Raw genomic sequence first — 9,569 nt, 5'->3', positions numbered from 1 at the left:
TATCAACTTAATCATGAAGTTTTGTACTTTACAATGAAAAATAATAATAATTAATTTTTATTCACATTTTGACTTTGTTTTATTTTAACATCACCTTTATGTGTTTTTTTTTTTTTTACAAACATTTTAAATAATAATAATAATATGTGTTGACAATTATTGTGTTGTAATTAATTTTTGACACAAGTACAAAAGGTACCTGTTAAAACATTTCATAAATTATATACATATGTATATATGTGTGTGTGGGCAAATGTATGATTTTTTCTAATAATTACATTTTCTTTTCATTTCCATTATAAAATTATATTTAAATACTTTTCTGTATATATTAAAGTATCATATTTAATATGTTTATCTTTTTGTTAAAAGAACAAAGAACAAAATCATTGTTTGATTCACTGTGTATCATTTCAAAAATTACATAAAAACCATAAAAATAATACGTTTCTGTGTTTGGTTGTTAATAATTCATAATAATTATCGAAATATTTTTTAAAATGAAATTAAAACTCACCCTAAAGTAAAATTTGATGCATATATATATATTAAATTTTTAAATTAAAACAACAAATACTTCACTTCACTCCATTATCCGTTAATTTAACAGCCATTTTGTTTGCCATTTACCGCCTTCTTTGAACATCATTTAAAATTCAAACTCATAAACAACCCGAAGCTATTCGAATGACAATGGATAGATAAAAAAGATATTAAATATTATTAACTTATTGATACATTAAAGTCGTAAATTTAGTTTTAATGAACGAAATTTATTTGTATTAATATTTATTTACGTTTTACTTTTTAGAATTAAAATTTAATTTAAAAACAAATCTCTATTGTGAAAATTCGAATTCCTTAATGGCCGATATAAATAAACACGAAAATTCGTAAAAAAGTAATTTTAATTAATTAAATAATTTAAATTTTTTTTTTTTTAATTGAAAGTAGAAAGGTACGAAAAATATGGTCCCTATAAAATGAATTTGTGTTGGTTTCTTCGTTAAAAAAAATTAGATTTGATAAAAAACACGAATTTTTTTTCCTTTCTTCGAAAGAAAATCCGTTAGAAAAAAATTTAAATGATATAATAATAACCGTTTAAAAATTTTTTTTTTTCGTTATTAGGCTAAAAAAATTATATCGTAATAAGTATTTAATAGATAAAAACGTTAATTATTAAATTAAAACAATTATTTGGTAATAGATTATATAGTGTAATTATAAAAAATACGGTTATTCATCACAACATAAGTTGTTTTACTCATTATTTAATGTTTTAAATTAATTATGTTTTATAGACTAACAAATACTACTACTAATTAACCTGTAATATCTTTTTTTTTTATTTTATTACAACATATATATTGTTTGTCTACTAATCGAAATTTATAAAAATTATTTTTAAATATTTAATTTGATAAAAAAAAGAAAAAAAAAATTTGGAAAAAGTTTGTAGTGTAGAAACGAGCAAGTGATATTTTTTTTTTTTTTTTTTTGAAAACTTGTTTTGAAGATTTCAAAAAAAAAAGATTTGAAAGTATTTTTTGCGTGTTTATATTGCATGTTAAAAACATTTAAATTCAAATCATGTTTTTAAAAAAAAAAAAAATTTTTAATTACATTACAAATGTGAAATCGAGAAATGAATACAAAAAAAAAAAAAAATATTTATAAGTTTCTTATTAAAATGATCAAAAATAAATTAATTATTACCATAAAATTTTAATTTTTTTTTTGTTTTTTTTTTTTTTTACAAAAATAATGAAAAATTGTGTATAAATTTTACAGCTAATGGGTTTATAAAAAAAAAATGAAATCCGTTATTAATTTTTTACATTTTTTAAACAAAAGTTAATCGTTATGTAATATAGTTTACTTCAACTTTTTTTTTTAATTATTATTAAAAATTTATGTATTTTTAACAAACTTAACGCTCTATTTTTTCTTCATACGATTTCACAGAGAATATTTTACACATTTTAAATTAAAAGAAAAATAATAATTTTAGACACAAAATTAACCGTAAATTGTTTACATTTTATTTTTTTTTTTAAATTTTTGTTAACTTTTATAAGCTGTTACATACTAAACAAGTGTTTTATGTACATCACGTTTAGTTTAATAAGAAAATTTAAACATAAAAAATTTTTATACTTTATAAAAGTAAATAAAAATTATATTAAAAATCCACACGAAAAATTAAATAAAATAAAATAAATTTTTTTTTACCCTAAACTATTATATAAAACAAAAAAAAAAAATAATGCAGAAAATTTTCGGAAAATCATACGGGAAAAAAAAATCTAAAAAATAAATAATAAATGAATTTGAATTATAAATATTTAAAAACGATTTAAATTTGATTCAAATTTTATTATTTACCTTAATTTAATTTTTACTTCAATCAGGTTTTAACGGGTTTATCATTTATTTCTATATCACAATCCACTTCCGTACAAATTTTAAACCTGGATAAAACATTTTTAACAAGTTTACGATTTAATGCTCCCGTTTCTCTAGATCTGGGAATTTTCGGTACAAATATCACTCCTCCTCTAAGTTTACTGTGATCTTCAACTTTATCTAAAAATAATTAAATGTTACAAAAAAAATTTAACCTGAAACTTAAAAATTTAATAAATTTTTCTTACTGTTTACGTAATTAATAATTTCTCCCGCCGTCATGTTTTTCCCTTTTTGAAGAGTGACAAAAGCTATAGGATAATAACCATCTCTTGGATGTTTGATACCTGATACCAAAGCATCTTTTACAGGTTCAAGAGATTTTATTATTCCTTCTAATTCTTTTGGAGATATCTAACGATATTACAAAAAAATTTGTGATTATCATATTTTTTTTCTAAATGAAAATTAAAAGTTTTTGTTTTAAAAATAAAACAATTACTTTGTGTTGTTTATATTTAATTACATAATAAATATTATCGATAACAATAAAATAACCATCGTGGTTATAATAACCGTACAATCCAGTATGAAAAAAACCTTCTTTGTCAAACAATTGTCGATTTGAATCAGAATCATTTATGTATCCTTTCGTTACTTGAGGTCCTTTTATACATATTTCTCCTTTAACTGTAGGTCCTCCTACATTTATCTTTTCATTTGGTATAACCTAAAATAGAAATTTTCAAGAAATTAATGGAGATTTTAAAATATTGGCAAGCTGTGAGGCACATTACTGCTACAAAAAAAAAATAACCACAATTAAAATTTGAATTTTTTAAATTAATTTAAATTTAAATTTTACCTTTCCGTAAAAACTTGGTTTTAATTTCCACAGTGCAATATTATTTTGATATGTGACAGTTTCTAAAAAAACTCCGGTTAATTCACTCGCGGCGTAACACGGTTGAACGGTCAAATTTAATTTTTCCTAAATATCATTTTGTATAATTTAATTAAAAAATGAGCGATAAAGTTTAATATTGCTTATAAAACTACTTCTATAACATTCTAATGAAAATTATGAGTTTAAAATTATCGAAAACCTTTAACCCAGACACTAAAACATGAGGCAAATAACCATCGAAACCGTAAATATTTTTACAACTGGACAAATCATATTCTTTCGAGTAATTATATTTATACAATTGCCAAAATCTCGAAGAATATAAATAACTTGATGTCACCTGAAAATTTAAATTAAATTTTAATTCATTGATTATATTTTGTATGTACAATTAAAAAAATTTTCTAACTTTGTACTTTTCTATGGCTGAAACAAAACTTTCTTCTTCAAATTTACTCATTATAATTAATTTCGAATTGAAACAAGTTGACCAAATAAGACTGTAAATCCCTGACATCCACATAACCTTTTGACACATTAATATGACATTATTTATTTCACTTTTAGTATCTCTAAGAAGAAAAAATAAATAAAAAAACTTAATTATTAAGTATTTATATTAATAATCCTTTTTTAAAATTAAAAAAAAAAAAAAATGTCAAAGAAATAATTTTTAAATGTAGTTATTGTAACCGTCTTCGAATGTAAATGTCCAATTCGAATAAATATAACAAAACTTATCTTACTCGAAAGAAGCAATAAGAGTGTTAAAATTTGAATGAGTTATCCCTATGGCTTTTCCATAAGTGCTGTGCCTGAGACCTTTTATTATTAAAGCAATATCATTTTCAACATTATCAACCATGGCTGGTTGAAAATTAGCAACATTTCCTCTTGTGTTTTTAATAAAATCATGAAATGTAACATGTGTTGAATCAATGCCTTGCTGTAAATAAAAATTATGTCATGAGTTTTTTATTTTATGTCATTTTTAACTCATTTAATTATAACATACATACAATGTGATCCAAAACAAAAATTTTAGAGGTGTCAATGGCTTCAACACCTGCTAGAGCATTTTTAAGAGCTATGACATTTGTTCCATCACATCCAAAATATTTTGGTTTGATCTTTTTAAAAAGAATATGAAATTCATCTGTAAACAAACACTTTTTTGTAATCATAATTATAAAAACAACAATGAATGGTTTTAAAATTATTTTGTTTACCAAGGCTTGTTTTATAGGTTATTGGAAAAGGAACAGCACCCATAAATAATATTCCAATTAAAGCAACATTCATAAACAAACCGTTATTTCCCACCAAAGCAATATAATCTCCTTTTTGTATATTTTCTTCTTTAAGCTTTTCAGCAAAAGCCACTGCTAATTCAACAAAATCCTTTCTAGTCATTTCATATTGAGTAGATTCACAAATCTGGGTAAAAAAAAAATTATAGAAAAAATTCAAATTAAATTCCAAACAAACTTATTTTAAAACTAACAATTATTAAACGTTGCACTAGTTAGGTGATTACATGATTCATACTAAATTAACTGAAAAAATAAACAATATCAAAACAAAATGTCAGAGAATTGTTTACCTGAATGATATCATTTTCCCGGTCTTTTTTGGTCAACCGTTCAAACATTAAACTTCCGATTGATTTTTGAAGAATTGGTGCATTTAAATTTCCCCCGTAAACCGTTTTTTTCCCTTTCGGATCATCTTGAATTAATGGTCCAATTTTGTTTTGTGATGAAAATCTACGAATGAAAGTTTTCCCGATAATAAATAATTTAAATTTAATGTGACGCATTTTTTAACTAATTTTATTTTGTAATTTTCAAACATTTTTTTAATTTATTCTCAATTTATAATGCACAAGTAATAATTTACAACAAAACAAAATAAACATTCAGACGACATAATTCTTCTGCTAAATTTAATTTTTGAAATGTTGATAAATTTAACGAGATGTTAATAATTAAACATACAATCTATGGCATTCTTTCAAATGAAACTTGTCAAAACAAAAGCTAGAATACATTTTTTCTTTATAGTTAAATATTTAAACTTAGACAGGATTTTTAAAATAAAAAAAACTTTAATTTGACTTTCACATTATAGACCATCATGGATTTAATGTACATTTTACATTATTTTTTTTTTTTTTTTTTAAAAACACTTAACAAATTATAAACAATGCAACACTTTTTAAAGCAATTATATATTTTTTTTTTTTCGTTTCTATTTTGACAGTAACAAAGGAGTGAAAAATTGAAGGAAGAAAAAAAAAAAATTTAAACTGGTTTTTTTTCATCTTCTACTAAACTTTTCGATTGAGGGGGAAAAAAAGTTGAAGTCTGAAATAATATGGGTGCTTCATAACTTTTATTCGGTCTTCTAACTGAAGCATCACTAGTTGACATTTTCTGAAATTAATGAATGTTATTTTTTTTAAAAACGGAATGGTTCACATTAGTCGAAATTTTTTTTTTTTTTTCGATTTATTATAAAACTCACTGAAAATAAAGGTTTTAACATATTTTTAAATTTTCCATTAGATTGACCCAATTCTTCTTCTGCCTCCTCTACTTGAACAGCAATTATTTCTAATTCAGATTTTACATGATTTACAAATTTTTCTACAGAATCAACTTGATTGAAAAAAAAATTTAATTTTTGTTTAAATTGAACAATAGGAAAGGCTGCACTTGAACTGTGTTCACTGTCAGTTTTCACCTAAACAAATTTTAACAAAATTAATGACATGATTGTTCGACTTGATACTTGATTACTACATAAAAATAATTTTATGTTTTTTCATTTACTTATGATCTTGAGTAATTACTTATTAATAAAAATTAATAATTACCATATTTAATAAATTTTCAAACTCATCTAATCGTGTAAGCATATCGTCAATTGTATCTTGAACATCATGAAGCTGGGGGGGAAAAAGAAAAAAAACACATAATTTTCTTATTCGAATACAATTTTCCAAAGTTAAATCACACTCATCACAAACCTCAGTATTTAAATCTACTTTTAAATATTTAGAAAAATCATTACTTAATTCTTCCAACATATTTAAATGAAATTTTTACAAGTATAAATGACATTAAAAATGGTTTACACGGTAAATTTATAATGTAAACAAACGTGTTCGTAAAATCACCAACTGTATGTTTTTATGAAAATTTTACGCATTCGCGGGTTTTTTCGTTTCTGTTTTTATTAAAAAACCGTTAGTAAGAGAATTGAAAAGATATTTTGGATTCTCACATTATTTAACAAGCAGGATTAGTACATCTTTTTATTTGTGCTTCTTTTTCACCTTGGGCGCAACCACCACCGACACAATGTCTCCATCGAGTAGATCGGCCGATACCACAAGTTACTGAACAAGGTGACCATTTACCCCACTGATCCCAAATTTTCACACCTTTTCTTCCGGAATTTTTTTTTGATTTTTCCCCTAATTACAGGAATATTTAACGTCAATATAATTAAGATACATTCGACCTTCTGCTTGCACTTTACTTAAAAAAGTATCATCAATAGGAGACATTATCTGCAAAATATAAAAATATTAATAAAAAAAACAAATGCATTTGAAACCTAAATAAATTTAAATAAAATTCAAACCGTTACGTTCGAAAACACCTTACGGACACAAAAAAACAAGAAGGATTTACTGGATTCGATAAATGATTAAATTAAAATATGCATGATGAAAAAAATATTTAATTATTGTATAATTTATTGTTTTTTACCTTCTTGCGAAAAGAAATTTTTTCTCGATTTAACGATATTTTCAACGGGAGCATTTTCTATGTTGAAAGTATAATCATCAGAACCGTTATCATCCAATTCTTGTTTAGAATTTTTTAATGAGGATCCTATAAAAAAAAAATCATAATTCCATGTTTAAAATAATATACATATTTAAATATTTTACATCTTTTACCTGTATTTAATTCCCTCTTAACCAATTTTTTATTAACTTCATCATCATCAGCTGAATGAATTTCATTACCCGATTCGTTATTTGACAAATCAGCATCTTCATAATATTCTTCTTCATCGTTGTGTCCTTTTCCTTCTTCGTCTTCATATTCACCACCTCCTCCTTCATCCGTACCAGTTTTCATATTTTTTTGCTCATCTTCATCCTCTCTTTTTAATCTTTTTTCATCGAATCTTAAATTGTTGGCAGACCATTGTATCATGGGGAAATTTTTAACTTCGTGACTCACATCAAAATTCAAATTATTATCCGATCTCAAAGCGGGAACATGTTTTTGTTGATATAATTGTACTTCTTTTAAAGCTTTCTGTGAATTTTTCAATACGTCTTGCAATGCTTTTGATTGAAAATTCGAATTAACGTTCCATAAATAATTAGGACCGGAATTTCTTTGATAACTTGGATTTTTTTGAAATTCTGATAACGGGATTTGATTGGTTTGATAAGATGGACCACGATGATTCATAACTTTCAAAGCTTCGTAAATGGCTTTTTGTGAATTTCCAGGACTTCGATATTTATTATTATTATTCATTTGTAAACTTCTTTGTTGTGCCGTTTCGTCTCTTTTATCCAGAAAAGAACGACCGGAAAATGAATCCCCATATTCGTTTCCCTCATCGAATTCATTATCGGTTATGGATGGATTTGTTTCCGAATCGTAATAATCGGTTTCGACTTGTGGATTTCTTCCTTCGGGTTCATCATTTGTATTATACTCGTTATTCGATGGATCTTTATCGGACATTGGATTTTGCATAAAATTTCCTCCGTTTAATGAATTTCCTCTCGAAATGTAATTGTTCGGATTATTAGAATATAATTCTTTCATTTTATCACCATTTCCCGACCATTTCCCGTAATTTTCATTAAAAAAACTTAAATCTTTATTTCCACGAGAATTAGTCAATCTGTTATTGGGTAATATATCTTTATAAGGAACAATATCAATATATTTATCATTTTTTAAATTATTTAAAAAAGGACGATTCATGTTATCTTCATTTTTAACATTCGAATGTATTTGTTTCGGATGGTAATTATTATTATTATTAAAATCTCCGGTTTCGTCCAATTCGTCAAATGTCGGATCGTTTTTATTTTTTTCTTCGTATTTAACATAATTTATTTCCTTTGTATTTAAGGACACATCCGGTTGATTGAAATTTTCGTTTCGATCAAATTTCGAACTTAATTTTTTTTTATTTGAGTTTATATCGATCATTTCTGTAAAATAATTTATAATTAATTAACTTAACTTTTGTAATCATAAAAAAAAAAAATACTTTTGGTATTCTAGAACGTAGTACATTAAAAAAAAAAAAAAAAAAAAAAAAAAATTTATTACCGTGATTAAATCATTCAAATTTCTGGCAAATTAATTTTTTATTTTTTAAATTGTTAACAAATTAACTCACCATCATCACATTTTTTTTTTCTTATCAATGAATTTTGATAGTTTTGATGAGCGGATCCAAAACTTTCATCTCTTCCGGTTAATGAGCTAGTCATATCTCTTTCGACGGTGCCATCATTTTGGTCTTTTTTTAACCATGACTCAATAAATGGCATGGGATTATTTTTATAGAGTGGGAAAAGTGAAAATAAATACAGTAAACTTATATTAAAAATTAAATTCATAACGAAAAACACTACCGATGTTTAATTTTGTGTTATGATGCAAGAAGCAGAAATTTTAATTAAAACAATTGACATATAAATAAATTAAGCAGAAAACATTTATTGCCTTCCTGAACATATCATTTAAAAAAAAAAGTTTTTTTTTTTTTCACTTTTAATTTAAAAGATTTTACACAAAAATTCCTTTCGAATGATAAAAAAAAAAAAAATTAATTTTGTTAATTATTTTAATATGAAAATTTTATTTAAACTTATTTAAATAATGAGTGAATTCAAAAACGTTTTAATTTTTTTAAAGTAAATTTTTAAATTTCAAACCTCAACTTCCGTCAATATTTAATGGCCGACCAAAATAAACTTTTAATAATTTTGAATGATAAATAAGAAAAAAAAAAAATTGTTTTTATTTATTTACTACGCCTAAAGCCGAAATTGACGTAATTTAAATTAAATTCGTAATTATAAAAGTAAGTATTATATCAAAAAAAAAAAAAAAAAAGAAAAAAAAAACATAAAATTAAATTTAAAAATTTTATTATAAAAAAAAAACTTTTTTTTTTTTTCTCTCTCTTCTCAAAT

The 9,569-nt window shown here is 23.7% G+C and overlaps 3 protein-coding genes across 3 annotated transcripts; all 3 read right to left on the bottom strand.

The window, feature by feature from the left end:
- Nucleotides 1–2,410: 2,410 nt before the first annotated feature.
- Phum_PHUM561170 (luciferase, putative) lies at nt 2,411–4,729 on the bottom strand (the record flags this gene model as incomplete). The annotated part of the gene is made up of 9 exons (XM_002431894.1): nt 2,411–2,589; nt 2,658–2,823; nt 2,912–3,139; nt 3,275–3,400; nt 3,516–3,656; nt 3,726–3,888; nt 4,063–4,262; nt 4,336–4,472; nt 4,546–4,729. The coding sequence occupies 9 exons, from the start codon at nt 4,727–4,729 to the stop codon at nt 2,411–2,413; spliced, it is 1,524 nt and encodes a 507-aa protein (XP_002431939.1).
- An 890-nt stretch (nt 4,730–5,619) lies between these two features.
- On the bottom strand, nt 5,620–6,407 carry Phum_PHUM561160 (uncharacterized protein; the record flags this gene model as incomplete). The annotated part of the gene is made up of 3 exons (XM_002431893.1): nt 5,620–5,751; nt 5,843–6,061; nt 6,348–6,407. The coding sequence occupies 3 exons, from the start codon at nt 6,405–6,407 to the stop codon at nt 5,620–5,622; spliced, it is 411 nt and encodes a 136-aa protein (XP_002431938.1).
- Nucleotides 6,408–6,609: 202 nt separating this feature from the next.
- Phum_PHUM561150 (uncharacterized protein) lies at nt 6,610–8,990 on the bottom strand (the record flags this gene model as incomplete). Its single annotated transcript, XM_002431892.1, has 3 exons — nt 6,610–6,797; nt 7,290–8,576; nt 8,768–8,990. The coding sequence occupies 3 exons, from the start codon at nt 8,988–8,990 to the stop codon at nt 6,610–6,612; spliced, it is 1,698 nt and encodes a 565-aa protein (XP_002431937.1).
- Between the last annotated feature and the right edge of the window lie 579 nt (nt 8,991–9,569).

This window comes from Pediculus humanus, genomic scaffold (genome assembly GCF_000006295.1).
Source record: "Pediculus humanus corporis 1103172108298 genomic scaffold, whole genome shotgun sequence".
Taxonomy (NCBI): Eukaryota; Metazoa; Arthropoda; class Insecta; order Psocodea; family Pediculidae; genus Pediculus; species Pediculus humanus.
This window is presented reverse-complemented; position numbering and strand designations above follow the sequence as displayed.